The sequence below is a fragment of the Gavialis gangeticus genome, unplaced genomic scaffold (assembly GCF_001723915.1).
Source record: "Gavialis gangeticus isolate Ggan-Ray unplaced genomic scaffold, GavGan_comp1, whole genome shotgun sequence".
Lineage (NCBI taxonomy): Eukaryota > Metazoa > Chordata > Crocodylia > Gavialidae > Gavialis > Gavialis gangeticus.
In genome coordinates, this window is record NW_017729034.1 from 95,897,327 (window position 1) to 95,912,878 (window position 15,552).

At 37.5% G+C, this 15,552-nt stretch overlaps 1 protein-coding gene across 4 annotated transcripts in view; it reads left to right on the forward strand.

The window, feature by feature from the left end:
* The window catches only part of HBS1L (HBS1 like translational GTPase), a 120,077-nt gene that overhangs the window by 31,470 nt on the left and 73,055 nt on the right, over positions 1-15,552 (forward strand). Inside the window, exon 1 of one of the 4 annotated variants that reach the window (XM_019526855.1) lies at positions 2,838-2,904. The exons of the other annotated variants lie outside the window; for them this stretch is intronic. Coding sequence (XP_019382400.1) covers positions 2,850-2,904 — 55 coding nt within the window. The 5' untranslated portion in view covers positions 2,838-2,849. Of the gene's footprint in view, positions 1-2,837; positions 2,905-15,552 lie in introns of those variants that run through there. 4 annotated transcript variants of the gene reach the window in all.

Consider the following 15,552-nt stretch of genomic DNA (forward strand, 5'->3'; position numbering starts at 1 on the left):
GCCCTCCAGCCAATTAGCGACCCATCTGACTGTGTAGGAGTCGACGCCACAGTCCCCTAGTTTTTTAATGAGAACAGGGTGAGAGACAGTGTCAAAGGCCTCCTAAAGTCCAGAAAGATTACGTCCACTACTACCCCTGCGTCTAAGGATTTTGTGACCTGGTAGTAGAAGGCCACCAGGTTGGTCTGACAGGTCCTGCCTGTAATGAACCCTAAGCATAACCTCCCCCGCTAGCCCCTCGTAGACATAGAATTATCATGCGCCAGGATAATTCTTTCAAAAAGCTTACCCAGGAGCGAGGTAAGACTAACTGGCCTATAGTTTCCTGTACATGATGCATGAATAATTTGTGAGACTTGGACAAGTGTGTGTGTGTGTGTGTGTGTGTGTGTGTGTGTGTGTGTGTGTTAAGAGTCGATAGGATCCTTGGCTACCTCTGTATTCTAGAATTATATTAATGCTTAAACATGTTGTAATAAACTTCTGCAAGGAAAAAGGATACAAAGTATTCGTTGACCTTTTGTATTGTGTTTAATTACTAGTAATAAAGATGTGCAGTGTTTATAGATGTGCTCCAGGAGTGTGTGTATGTGTTTGGGGAGGGAGGGACTTAATTAAAGTGGCTCTGAGAGCTGCTCTAATTAAAGTGCCCAGAGTGTCACATGTATCAGCATCCCCACACTGAAAAACGGCAGTAAACTGAAGTTTGATGAGCTCAATTAATCGAGTCTGCTCTGACACACTGTAATTACAGCATGTTGGAGCAGCCTCGCTGCATGCATATAGGTGTCCGTGAAGTCCAGTCATGCCAGTGAAGTAAGACACTACCCCTGACCCAACATGCTTATAGTTAAGGCCACAGTCCTGCAGTGAGCCTTCATATGAACCCATTGCACCCAGGCTGCGTTCATTATAGGAATATAACCTTGTTCTGTCAAGTTCATACTTCACATTTGGTTTTTTTTGAAGGATCAAGACTATTACTTCTGCTTTTTCTCTTTGTCATGTAGTTGTTGAGAAAAATATTGTGAAAGTTGCTGCTTCAAACTTTCTGTTGCTTTTAAGAAGCATGTGAGAATAGCTCAGAATATCTGGGTTTATTCAGATTGTTCAGGTTTATTCAGAGAAAAAATATATTCAGAATAATTTATTTTTTCCAGTGAAATTATCTGATATTCTTTACTTACTTAAGCAAAACAATACATTATTTTAAATGCTATTATTGATAATGTTCTCAGAATCTTAGCCTTCCAAATTAGTAAATGTCAGATACTTAGGAGTGTTGTGTAAAAGTCGGAATCACACTGCCTATAAGAGTTTTTGTTTGCAGTGTGCCCAGGGATCTAACTGGCATAGTTAAGGTAGTCTCTGGACCTTTGCACTCTGTCCTATCCACTCCCAATTATGGATTCTCAACCATATTTTTCAGGGGATTATTTTGCTTGCAAAGTAACTAGATCAATAAGGCTAGATACTGACATTCAAAAAGCCTGAGGCAAAATTGATATAAGCGATGAGGTTTTCTGTAAGCAGTGTAGTTTAGATTAATAGCAAACAACACATATTCACCCTTGGTGGGTGGGCCAAATCTTAGACAGGGGTTCACCACCTTTAAACCAGTCTGTGTGCACTGAACTTGTGTTATGTATATAGACTGGTTTTCTGTGCCGAATTTCTGTTATGCTTTGGTTATAGACAGGTTTCCAAATACTTATACTGGTAAAAGTACAATGTCTGTACTTGGCTTAAGTGTCCAGCTATGGAAAATAGATATTTGTACTGAACACTAAGGTACTTCTTCAGCTTTTTGAATTATGGCATTTTTTTCTATGCCAGAGAGTATTTTCTACAATTCAGTTAGTAGAAATGTATATTTTCAATGTCATTAGGAGAAAGCTTAAGAGTTATTTATGATGATATGATATCATAGCATGTGTGCACAATATGGCTATTTTTGGGTCATACATTTAAGTTAACCATAACTTTTACATTCCAGACTTTTTATTGCTTAATTGCAATATTCAGTATTGCCGTTGTAGCCTTAAATGTATGATTTGTGGAAGTGTGTTCAGCTATTTTATAATTTAAAAATATATTCCCCAAAATGTCATGCTGTCTCGTTTGCTCATTGTAGAGACTGACTAACTTCTCTGGACCAATACTATTTTGGAGAATGAGCTAATAAATCTTTGTGAAGTACATATAGTTATTTAGGTTTGTTCCAGGTATGGAAGATTTTGAAACAATCTAGAGTGGCACAGGAGATTGGGCATCATGATGAAAGTTTAATTTAAGCTAAGTGTAAGGTACTGTAGAGTGGTACAAATGATTTATGCTTGTTATAGTCTAATAGCTTTCTGAAGAAGAGAAGACTGTCTCTGTGCCAGTGATATGCATTGTGTAGAAGTAAGTATCACCAACTTTCATCTGTAATAGGCTCTTCACTCCTCCTCCAGGTAGCTGTCTTTAGAGGAGTCACTTTGTTCCCAAAGAATGTTACCATGACATAGTGCAAGTTAGATATCTAAATTAATGATTATTTTGTGGGTCCTGGGGGTTAAGAACAAACAAAAAAAAAATCACAAAACAACTTTTAGATGGTAGTTAATAAAAATAACACAGTAAATGTTGATATTTTAGACCATTATAAACCATCAGTGCTATGCTTAGATAACCTTACCTTAGGAAACAGCAGTGATGGTGAGAAGTATTATTAGACCTCCAAGGTTAAATTATGTAGCTAAAAGGGAGAAATCATAAGTAATTTAATAAAACTGCCCAAATTATGAATTAAGAAAATTAATGTTCTTCCTTTTTACTTTTGTGTCATAAGAATATGGAGGCATTTGATGATGAAAAAGTACAATATATCTACACTTACTAAAAAGCCTAAAATTAATGGAGGTAGGTAGAGTCTGTTCTAATATTTAAAAGGGCCAGTAAATGTTATGTTCACTAAAATTGTAGCTGTTCCATAAAATGTCATGAAAACTTGCAATCTCCGTTTTTTTTTAAACAATCAGTACCTTTTTCTTGTTTCAAATGTGCAATATTGGACAACCATTTAGTTTGAGCTTTCACTTTTTCTGAAATGTTGGGTATTAACCTCTGGCCAGAAGTTGGAATTTTGAAATGGACTGATCTACGTTGTTTGATTCCCGTATCTTATTATACTGAAATAAAATGTACTTTTTATATTTATGGAGTCTCTGAGAAATTGTCACACTTCATATGTTTTTCTAATCTGAAAAATGCTTATGTAAAAATGGCATCCTCTTAGTCAAAAGGATCTGCTTCCTGTGCATATTCATTTTCATTTGTAGTTGCTTTTACTGGTTAAAATATGTTTTCATTACTATTTTACTCCTGTTAGCACTACTGAACAAACACAGATACTGGTGAGTGAGCTAGATTCTATTCCATCTTGGGTACCCTTAACGGAATTGTTAACCACTTTCTGATTCTAAGATTTTTGTTTTTAGTGATTCATGAAACAGAAGGAGGTCAGATCTCAGGTTAAATTTGTAGGCCTGACAGAAAGCTTTGTAAATTGAACTGGTTTAATCTGAGAGCTATTGGGATGATGATGTGGAATTGTATTCTCATTTTCACATAGTCAGTCTTCAGAGTAGACTGATATTTCAGTGTTCTGCTAAGAGGTGTAGTGGTTGTTAAATTCACATTGTAGTAGTACCTCAAAAACACAAACAAGAATGGGACCCCATCATGCTATGTACTGAACAAATAGGTAGTAAGAGATGGGCATTTCCGTAAAGAATTTAGAGTAGACAAGACAGATGGAAATGAGAGTATTGAAGTGATATGCCCAATATCTGACAACATATCAGTGACAGAAGTGGTAATAGAGCCCAGTTCGTAGGAGTACCACTCTGTTACTCTAAAAAGATCTTTTCAGCAGAAATACAGATTTTACTAGGAACCCAGTTATTCATTTATTACCATTTCTTGTTAATTTTTTTTCTTATTTATATGCTAAGTGCATTGATTCCTTTAAGCATACTGTATTTTGTTGCACGCACACACTCCCTTACAAAAAAAAAACACCTTGTTTTTGGAAGGGAGAATATAGAAAAAAAGATTTTTTTCCAGTCATGGACACATTGTTTCCAAGAAAATTTACACTGTCTTGTAAGTCTAGGCCCCAGACCTTTGCTAGGTCAGTAGCAAGACTCTTTTTTACTGTAAATAGTTCTTTAAATAAGTTCCTGTAAATAATAAAGTGTTGTTTCCACACTGCAAGCCCCATCAAGATAATAGTGGCAAGAATTCACTTGCCTCCTTAGCTGCAAGCTACAGTGCTCAGGCTGTGAGAAGGATAACACTGGACTCCTTCCTTGAGCTTGCAGGATCACAGAGAGGATTCAGCCATCTGGAAGCAAGCAGACACTGTGTTCTAATAGTGCCAATTGCCCCTGCTTCTCTTCCAGTAAAAAAAAATAAATCAATCTGTCGTCTTATGACACGTGCATCAATTTCAGAGGACTAAATTTTTGGGAGAAAGCTGCATGTACTATGAGAGTAAATATGGTATCTGAATTCAAACTACCTTTCCCCAACATACTTGCTCCTTTTCTCCCAGTCCTCATCTGTAAACACAAACAAAACAAACAGGTCCTTCTTGTGCTACCTTTTTTCTTTTAGAATTCTTCTAAATTTATCTCCTTCCTATATGTGTCTTTTTACGTAACCCCCTTCCATGCTTCTTGCTTTATACCAAAACCCCAGTCATAAGTCTTCCACAAACTGAACACCAGTGCTAGTTTTATTCTACAAATAATCTTAACATTCTGTCACCTTAAAAATGACTCAATGCATTTGAAAATGAGCCAGTCAAATGGAAAACTACAGTAGTGTCTCACAAGTGACTTCAGCAGTTTTCTACAATGTATTTGACCACTTTACTTCATGAAGATAACCATGCACAATCCATCCAGGCTCTTGGTGTTCTATGAGTGTTTCTAGTGTAGAAAAGGACCTGGGGGTTACAGTGGGTAATAAGCTGAACATGAGCCGGCAGTGTGCCTTTGTTGCCAAGAAGGCTAATGACATACTGGACTGTATTGGTGGGTGTGTTGCCAGTAGGTCAAGAGAAGTGATTCTTCCCCTCTATTCAGCACTGGTGAGGCCACATCTGGAGTACTGTGTTCAGTTTTGGGCCCCCCACTACAGAAGGGACGTGGACAAATTGGAGACAGTCCAGCGGAAGGCAACAACAATGTTGAGGGGGTTGGGGCACATGATGTATGAGGAACGACTGAGGGATTTGGGCATATTTAGTTTAGAGAATAAGGGATTTAATAGCAGCCTTCAACTACCTTAAGTGGGGTTTGAAAGAAGATGGAGCTAGACTATTCTCGGTGGTGGCAGATGACTACAAGGAGCAATGGTCTCAAGATGCGGTAAAGGAAGTTTAGGTTAGATATTAGGAAGAATTTTCTCACTAGGAGGGTAGTATAACATTGGAACAGGTTAACCAGAGAGGTGGTGGAAGCTCCATCTTTGCAGGTTTTCAAAACCCAGCTAGACAAAGCTTTGGCTGGGATGATCTAGTTGGGGATGGTCTTGCTTTCAGTTTGGGGTTGGACTAGATGACCTGAGTTCCCTTCCAACCCTAACTTTATGATTTTATATGGTTATGGGCCTTTTTTCTTTGTTTATACTTCAACATACAGCAGTGCTTGCTGCTGCTTAGCACAGTGCACTACTCTTCTATTGAAATGCAAACAGTTATATTTGGACAGTTCACTCTTGGCATTTGGTTTTGTTAATGAAGTATTGGGCTACTAAAATAGGAGTCCAGTTAGAGAAACATACAAGCGCATATCAAATTTTTCATATTGTGTATCAAGGGAGAATATTCTAAAGAACTACAGAAAAAAATAACCTTCTGAAGCATAAGTAAATTATCTAAATGATGTAAAACATATTTTTATTTGCTTAAGAGGCTTCAGCATTTAGTTCAGGTTAAAGGAACTACTTGTTGGGTCACTGTGCTTTGATCCAGTCCATTGGAAAATCATTTACTTGCATTTTCATGTAACCTGGAAATATTGCCATAGCTTTTTGTTGGTCACATTACTTATTACTACAGTAGTATCCAGATGCCTCAGTACTGTAGGCTCATTGTTTCAAGTGATAACAATGGCCACTGTCCAGTAGAGTTGGTCTTTACTTCTGATTTAAAAAACTAAAACAGGTAAATTATCATAGGTATGAAATGTCAGTCTTTTAAATCATGGAATGCATCAAGAATTGAGAATTGTGTGTTTTGTGTAATAAGATCTTCACAGACTTCAGGAGGACTTATTGAATCTCTGCACTAAAATACTGTGTGGGCTTCAGAAAGGAAGTGGCTTATTTCACAGAAAAATGTGTCATCAGCAGTGAAAAGCTTTTTAGCATGTTCTGAGATACCTTTTCAAGATTCTCCTCATATAGCGTACACCTACACTGGAAAAAGTGACACTCCAGCCTTTTTTCTGAGATAGAAGTCTCATTTCTTAGGCTTTGCCACTAGGACAGCTTACCCTTCAAACAAGGAAAATAAGTCAATACAAAATAGGTCATTACTCTCTTATAATTAGTTGCAACACACATGAATACTGTGGATTTAATTTAATTTAAACTAAGGGAAACTGAATAAAGCCCAAATCAGCAGTATTGTTAGAACTCTTTAGGATTCCACAGGAATAACAAACATTAAGTAACATTGGAAGTTATCTGTTCTTGGTTACCAGGTGTTCTAAGATGGAGAAATCATTCCTCAGCAAAGATTAGTATGTGGATCAGCTGGTTTTCCATGTGCTTCTGAACAATATTTTGATTTTACTCCAATGCTGAAGCTAAGGCTCAATCCAGTCTCTAAGCTCTGAGGTTCCTGATACTTTTAAAGCAGCTTGCCAGTATGATTAGAGACATTTAAAAAAATCTACTTTGAGGGTTCTTTTTTCACAGTATTACAGTCCTCAGTCCCAGTTCTTGGGAGGAAGAACAATACTTTTCTTTCACACTCATAGCTTTTGATTGCAAGATGCTTCTCTGTCTCAATGAGTGGACATTCTTATGTTGTTAGGTGATGATTCTGTATGGAAGATATCTAATTGTCATGATCCCCAGTGAGTTTGAAAATAGTTTCCTCTGCTTCTGCTAAGTCAGGTATAATATGCATCCCAATTTGGTGTTAGAAAGGGGAGCTTGCGCTGTTTTTCTCCCTGCTTTTTCTTCTGGTGTATTAATTGAGAGCATCTGAGAAGGCTGATAATCTAGCACTGTTTACCCAGTAGTAAATTCTCATTGTCACTACTTCCCAGGGAGCTTAGTATTTTTAAAGATTTTTTTGTTGTTGCAATAGGTATGACTTTTCTGTGCCATTTGAATGAATCTAGTGCTTGGGAGATCAGTTGACCTTTTTCAGAGTAGTAATATCAACATTTTGAATGGTGAATGGGGTTTCTTGCTAGCTAATGAAAGGAGTTTATTTTGTATTGTCTAGAATTGCTTTGAGTTTCAGCAGAAATTAAAAGTAGGATACTTCTGTAGTGCTTTTGAGCAATAGTATTTCAAACCTCTGCACAAATTCCTCACAACTGAACCCACGTTTTGAGCACTATAGCAGCCAAAAAAAATGTAAACAGAAAATTTCTCATTGTTACAACAGGTTGTGGAATAGGACGTTATTTCTGTAATTATGACTGTAACAAGGCTGACCATTATATAGCGATGTTGCCCTTTGTTTCCCAATATGTCTCTGGGAAGAGTCTTTTACATTTCGAGTTCCATGTACGTGTGGTCTGTGGGGAAGGACGTTTCCAAATTAAATTCCGTATTAAAGTGAAATGGATAATACATTGATGAACTACTGAAAGTAACCAACTCATTAATGAAGAAGAAAACCAGAAAATCCCCAGGACAAACCTTCATCAAACCACTTTTTTGAATCTATACTTAAAGACAGACAGCTTGACACAGCAAGTTTAGATTTTTCTTTTCTAATACTAAATTGTACAATTTACAAACAAACAAAAGTCTCCAGTCTCAAATGCAGTTAACCTCATCAAGCCAGTTAAAAGAAATTTAAACTCTCCAGAATCTGAACACCTGAAGATCCTTACAAGTTTTTGGAAAGTCTTGTGGCCTGAAAGTATTATTTTAACATCCATAATAATTTTACTGCTCTATAGAGTCATAGTTTATGGGTTTTAGAATCTCGGATGGTTCATGAAGCATTCATAGCTTTTGGAGATCTCCAGTTCCCAGGTGTTGCTCATAACTATAGCATGGCTATGTACACAAGGTTAGTTCATATTAGTATTTCAAAAAGCTAAACGGGTACCTTCCAGCTTCAGAAATCAGTAAATAATAGAGCACATACATACATCTTCAAGAAATCCTAATTTAAGATGGACTTAATAAAGGTTGTAAGCCCATCACTTATGTATGGGAAAGAAATCCTGGAAGAACGTTATAGCTTACAAAACAAATGTACCAACTCAGGAAATGCAAAATTAAGTTAGTTTAAAAAAAAAAAACAACCCAAAAACCTTGAAGGAAAATACAAAAATACAAACTCAAAATTGCTGCAGATTTTTTTTATTTTTATATTACTGAAGTGTACTAGGCGTCTTACAACATAGAAAGAAAGACATAGACTGTTCCTTGAAGGTATGTACTACTTCAGTCATATATATGACCTTTTCTGTGCACTTTTATCTCTATACACTCATACAAAATCGTAAGACGCCTGCTTGTTCATTCTCATAGAAAGCATTTATGTACTCTAGTTAATTGTCCCATATGTGACATAATAACATAAACACTACCCACCATTACATGTATGCTTACTCCTACACCAAAGAAAATGTTCCAGTTTACTCTCAGTTATCACATTTTGTACTCTGCTTTCTGATATGGTTCTTCATGAACTAATAGTCCAACAGTTTACATTTTACAGTGAGCAGTTTATGGATATTTCTGGTCCTATATTCTTTACCTGTTAAGCTTATGCTGATATGTATATAAAAGAAGCATTTGCTTTTTATAGCTTATCGGTTTAAATTTCAGGGTGACTTGCCAAAGTTACATGCATTTAAGATGTTCTTTGCTGAACAGCCAAGAAAGAAGGAAGTTTAAGTTTCAGTTATTTTTGATACATAATGTACATGCACATCTATATATCATAATGCATAATGTGGCAGTCAAAGGGAGTAGTTATGGGTATTTGCATTTAGAGGTTAAAGTAGTGCCAACTACTATGTCCATTGGAGTCCCTGCTAATACTTTTTTTTGTGGTTTTACATTCACATTTTCCTATTTTTAAATGTGTTTACTCATTTTCCTCCGTTTACATGGTCAGCAACAAAGAGGAAACTCTGTTGCCAACACAAGGGAAATGATGAAACTATTCATAAAGTGCTATACAATACACAAAGTAAGCTGGAAAATAGAATTATTCTTTCCCATTTAATTTTGGTTATAATCATCTTAGCCATTGCAGTAGTACTTTTAAAAACGTATCAGGCAGAAGGGTATGATTTCAATCCCTGTTTGTATATTGGTATAATTTCAATCCCTGTTTGTATGTTGATATGTTTAATTGCTATAATTGGGCTGGGGGGAGTGTTATGCCTAGTGTGTGTATGCCTACTTGGGGATGGCCAAAACTGTGGCTTAATTGCACTGATTAAGGCCAGGGAAGCCATTAATCCACACTTGGTAACATGTGGGTTAATGTGTTCCCTGGGATTAATTGGAGTAATTAAGCCACAGTTTTGGGCCATGTGACAATCTCAGGGGAAGGGTGGGACTGCCAGTGCCCCTGGGCCAATCAGAGGTGTTGGGGAGGGCTCACCGTGCTCAGCCTATGAACATGATGGCTGGCCCCAGGCTGCCTGTGAAATTGGCTGTCTGTTTCCTCGAGTTTGGTAGACTCTTAATTATGGTGTTAAGTGTATTATTCCTAAAGTACTATAACTTTAACACCAGTTCAGACTATATTTCTGCTTCTGTGACTAGATCCATAACAGGTTACACTTAACTGTTTCTTCAAGGTGGGAGAAGAGGGAAGGAGCTCTTCTATGGCTTTTTGGGAGAAAAGCCGACATGAACAGTTTTCCAGTATTTTAAAAATTCGTAATATTGCTTGGGGTGTGGATTGTGCCTTCATTTAAAGTTACTGCTTATGAATACAATATGTTTTTTTCTATTGTGAAAGAACCTTTCCCTTTTGGGAGATCAGATTCATTCACTTTCTTCCTTAGAGCACAAATCTGATGACAGCTTGTCTCTGTATTTGATATTGTGAGATGGTGGGTTCCCAGCTCTGGTGATATGCTAATCAGGCAACATGTAGTTTAAGATCTTAACAGCCTGATGCTACATGTTGATCATTTTATTTTTTTATCATATTTTTTTACTTCACTCTAGATGTGTCCAGGTGAGCATCTTGTTAGATAATAGTTTTATGGATTCTGACAGCATTAAACTTGTTGCACAAATATGGCAAACAAAGTGCTGCCCCATTCTGACACTTTTATTAAAGTTGCCAGGTTGTTTGCGTGTTACTGTGCCACGTTTTAGTACTTCCATTTGGAAGTACTAAAGCATGGTGCAGTAACCTCCTGTAGTGTACTGTGCTGTACATTCGGTGTAGTTATTTTTAGCAGCTACTTTGCCATAGTGGTGTGTTCCAACAGGGGAACATGCGGCTACAGTGAAGTAGCTGCTGGTCACACGTAGACACCTGTGGATGCTATGTCATCATACTGTCACATGTAGACACACCTTAAGTAAATATCTTCATGGACCTTTTTGGGGGTTTCAGAAGGACCTAAGGGGTTTTATGAGTGCAGGTCCTCTTTTAAAGGTAAATGGGATTTATAGTCCGGAGTTCCCTGGTGGCTTTTGAAAACACACTAACTTTTACACTTTGTTTTTCAAAACCTTAATGCTGTATAAATGCAGTTCTTATGCATGTTATGTTTTTGTGTGTGCCCATCTATTTTTAATACAAAAACAAGAACAGTATATAGTTCACGTCATTGAGAGACATCAGAACTACAAATTGTAAGTTCTTAAATCTGTAGAAGCTAAGAGTTAGACCCAACAAAATAATTAGGGGGGGCCCCAGTGTACAATATAGGTAGAACCTAAATGCCAACGTCCAAATGAGTGGTGCAGAAAATCTTTGCCTAATTGCTTGACTGTCCATAGGTGCTTACGTTTCTGCCACTCAAGTTATTTAGGTACCTAAAAATCTGCTGTGTGTGCACAATACTAAAATGTTGACAGAGGTAAACATTACATACCAGGGGCCGTTTTGGGTTTCAGAAATCTGGGCCTTATCCAGTAGGTATATTTTGAGTATTGCTTATGTACTGACAAGGGACTGCAGCAAAAAGAGCCCACAAAGGGTACCAATTGGTATTTAATAGTCTAGGGGCTAGGGCACTTGCCAGTAAGCAGGAGCTTTTGTCTCAGTGTCAAAATGAGAGGGTTCATACAGCTGTCACTTTCAAGAGGATACTGTCAGGTTAGAGGCAAGACTGCAGTGGGATGCTCCCATCTCCTCCTCTGAAGTCTGTAACAGCATGCAGCTTTGAAAGGTTCATGGGGTTAAGGGGAGAATAAGCAGAAGTATCACTCTAGTGATAAGGGTTCTCCCCTCAGAGGGAGCAGTTCTGGATTGTGGTATCTGCTCCAAGGATTGCAGATGCATGTTGCATTAGAATCATTGGCTAAAATGCCTGATATTGGGATGAAGCATGTCGAGTTCCAATCCATGAAGATGAATTTTAGAAATTTATTTTAATCCAATTCTCTAAAGGTGAAATTGTGTCTTGTTTCATTGTATTTGTTCTTATAAAACTGAATTTGAAATTTTACTCATTATGGATGCTTAGAAAACATGAGGCTAGGGCCTGATGGCAAGTTGTACTGACATAAAAAAGGGACCTGCCTTTCTCCAGTCTCACTCCATTACTTGTTTTTCTACTAAAGTTTACCTATCAGATACAATCAGAATCTGAGATTAGATCTTGATATCTGGTGGTTACTGATAGATATGTTGGCACCCAGGATTTAATGATAGTCTTAGTTGTGTCAAACTCTGATTCTGCCACACTTTAATTGTGACCATTTGATGATATGGAACAGTACCTGTTCTTTTGTGAGCCCATGTGTTTTTCATGAAATGACTTTGCCCCAATTATACAGTCTATTTTGAGTGTTTGTATAAATAAACAATTTTAGTTAAGAAAACTGCCTTCTTAGCTTTTTGAATAACTTTAGGTTTGTCACCATAGTTAGAGATGTGTGAATTTTTCTCAGTGTGCTTTTTTACTGCTAATATATTGTTTTTAAATACCACAAGAATTGTTGAGAGCAGATAAATTCAGAGTGTGTAATCAGCCTACTGCATTGATACAGCTTGGTTTTATGTTTTGCAAGTTAGATTCAAAGCAGCTTTAGCAGTTTCACACCTAGATTTCAAAGATCTCTTTTTTTCTGTAAATGTGTTGCCACTAACACATTTAAATAACAAAGAAAGCTGAAGCTCTTCTTTCTTAGTATGTTTGATAGACCTATTTCTTTCCCCCCTCTCCTCCTCTTCATTTTGTCTTTATTCAAATGCTTGTATATGTGAAAGATCCAAGATGGCAAAGATGCAAAAGAACAGAGTTGCAAACTTCACTTGATTTATTTATTTTACCTCAGACATGAATGTGAAGATTGAAACTAGTGTAAAAGTTAGTAAGTGCTTCTTAAAACCTCTTAACAGGTAACAGAAGCTAATAATGAGCTAAAAGGCACTTCCCAAAATTGAAGAGAAAACAACTTGACAATAAATAAGTCTCAGACAAATCATTTAAACTGCATTATTTGTCAAGTTGTATGTCAGTACTCACCTTGAGAAGCCAGATCTAATTCCTTTTAAGTAAGGTCATCATATCTTTGGGAACCAGCTATCCTAAATGCCCAGTCATTGCAGTCATGTCAGAACATGGCTGGGGCACCATCCTTTTTTTTCTGTAGCAGGGAACAACAAAACTGTCAGTGTTGCAACTTTTCTCCTATTTAAGTGGAAGCAATTCTTTTATCAGGATAATATTTAATAGGGCAAGATATAGCAGTAATAATTTTTTTCAGCTTGTATCAGTATTGTTATCATTCAGCCTTACTATTCGTGGGACAGGCTGAGTACAGACATTCAGGGAAGTTATGGGAAGGTTAGATTGAGTTAAAAATAGCCACCCAAGCTAAAGTAAATCAGGATGGGGGGAGCCAACAGGGGAGAGGTTGGGGGGGACCGTGGGTCTGCAGAGATCTTGTGGGAGAGACGGAGTCTGCTGGAGGAATTGGGGGGGCAGGTGGGGTCCATTGGAGCAATTGGGGTGATTGTGTGGCAGGTAACATCCTTGGGAGGATTGGGGGAGCAGGTGGGGTCCATGGGGGTTGGTGGAGTCCAAGAGTGGTGGGATGAGGGCTTGTGGGATCTGTGGGTAGGTTGGAGGAGATGGGACACCAGGGGCTATTTTTTAGCTTCTTCCCTTTCCTTCCCCCCAGGTGAAACTATCCCCCATCCCTCCCACCTCTCCCCTGGGACTTACTTCCTCAATACCCAGCATTGGTGAATGCTGATAAAACAGGCACCTGGAGCGGCTTGTGGAATGGAGGGTTTGGGGCACGGCAGGACTGGCTGGTCTGCAGGGTGGGGGGGGAGTCAAGGAGTTGGGGGGCTAAAAGTAGCCCAGTGCCAGGGGGCAGTAGGAAAAGCACAGCCTTGGCCCAGGACCCCTGAGGCTGGGGCCAGTGGCTGAGCTTTCCCAGCCCTGGGGCTGTGTAGTTCAGGAAAATTGGATTAGTCTAAAAATAGCCAACCTGATCCAAGTTAGATTACCTCTGAGGTTGGGTTAACTTGGATCCAGTCAGCCATTTTAAAAAAAAAAAGTTTTTTTTTCACCAATCTCACTTTCCTGGAACTTTTGTACAGTTCACACTTAGATGGACCTAACATGGGATCTAAGTGTAAGGTCCACACCTGGGTGAACTAAGTTAAATCAGGTGGCCATTTTTAACATGATCTAATCTTCCCCCTTTCCCTTGTCCTCCTCCCCTGAACATCTGTATGTGCCCATGGTAAATTACTGGCTGCCTTTTAGTAGATTACTGAGCAGTTGGGGCAAATGCTCCTTTTCTTCCTTACTGTGTCTATATTTTTGAAGCAGTTCGCAATATTTGATTATTGCATTCTGAACGTGTAAGAACTTGTGCTTTTGGCATTTCATATTTAGGAATGTTTTGTTACCAGCATGGGACTTGGAACTAGTTTAAACATTTTTGAAAACCAAAGCTAGTGTAGAATACAGCACTAGAAATGACAAATTACAAACAAATCAAAGGATTTTGAATTCATCATGTAAATAAATACATGTTGACATAACATTTTTAGCATAAACATATTAGCATAAGGCATATAAATCATTAAACAAATACTATACTTAAGCAATGGTTATTTATTGGAGTTGGACATCTCTGCAAAAATACGTAAGTTGACGGGACTATATAATAAACATGACTGAGAAAGTACTTTAGATATATCATGACCATATTTTGGAGTCAAATGTGCCCAAATAGATTGGACTAGATGATGGATATCAATTAGCAAATCTTCTTCAGTGTCAAGCCTTTTGTCCAGTTACATAAATAATAAGTGTTTAAATTTTTTTTCCTCGTTCATATATTTTTTAAATTTGTAATTTCATAGATACAATTGAGTATGAAGTAGTGAAAGTTTTTACAATTAAGCAATAAATTATTGAAAATGGGGTTTATAGTGGACAGTATCCAAAGACTTGGGTTTCATGAGATAAAACACTGCATCTGATACTTAAATCCATCACAAAACAATTAGTGGAGAAAACGTTTTGTGTATGGATGAAATCTTGTATCTGTTCATTTTAAATATAGCAGTATTGTTCGGTTAACAAATAATTAGCTAAGCATGATTTTTAGATTGTGTAGTTGTATATCTGTTTGTATTTTAGGCTTAATTCTAGTAAAACTACTATAAAAGGTGTATGTATTCTCAGCAAATTTCATTTTGAACAGATTTTGTGTGAAATGTTTAACTTGACCTAATTTACATGTGCAAAGGAGAACAATGCATCTTTAATTTTCCTTCATTTCCCTTGTTTGCCCTTTCTTACTATAATATCCTTTCTTTCTTGAAGACTAAGAATGCTAAAAATCGTATTTAAGTATTTTAAATTTCTTTGATACTTTGCAAGGCACGTGTGTAGAATTAGGAATATGAAATATATTTTTAACTGTTCAATTTAATAATGTTAATTTTCACTTCTGTTTGCATATCCTGTGCTCGTTTCCCCCTGAAGAAAGACCATGTACCTTATTCGGGGAAGAGAGAACAAAAAATAATATTTTTCCCAGTCTTGCCTGCCCTAGGATGGGCTCACTGTGGTTGAATGCTCAGTGCACAGAGCAGGGACAGAAACATCATTCCCCTTCCCTTTGCTG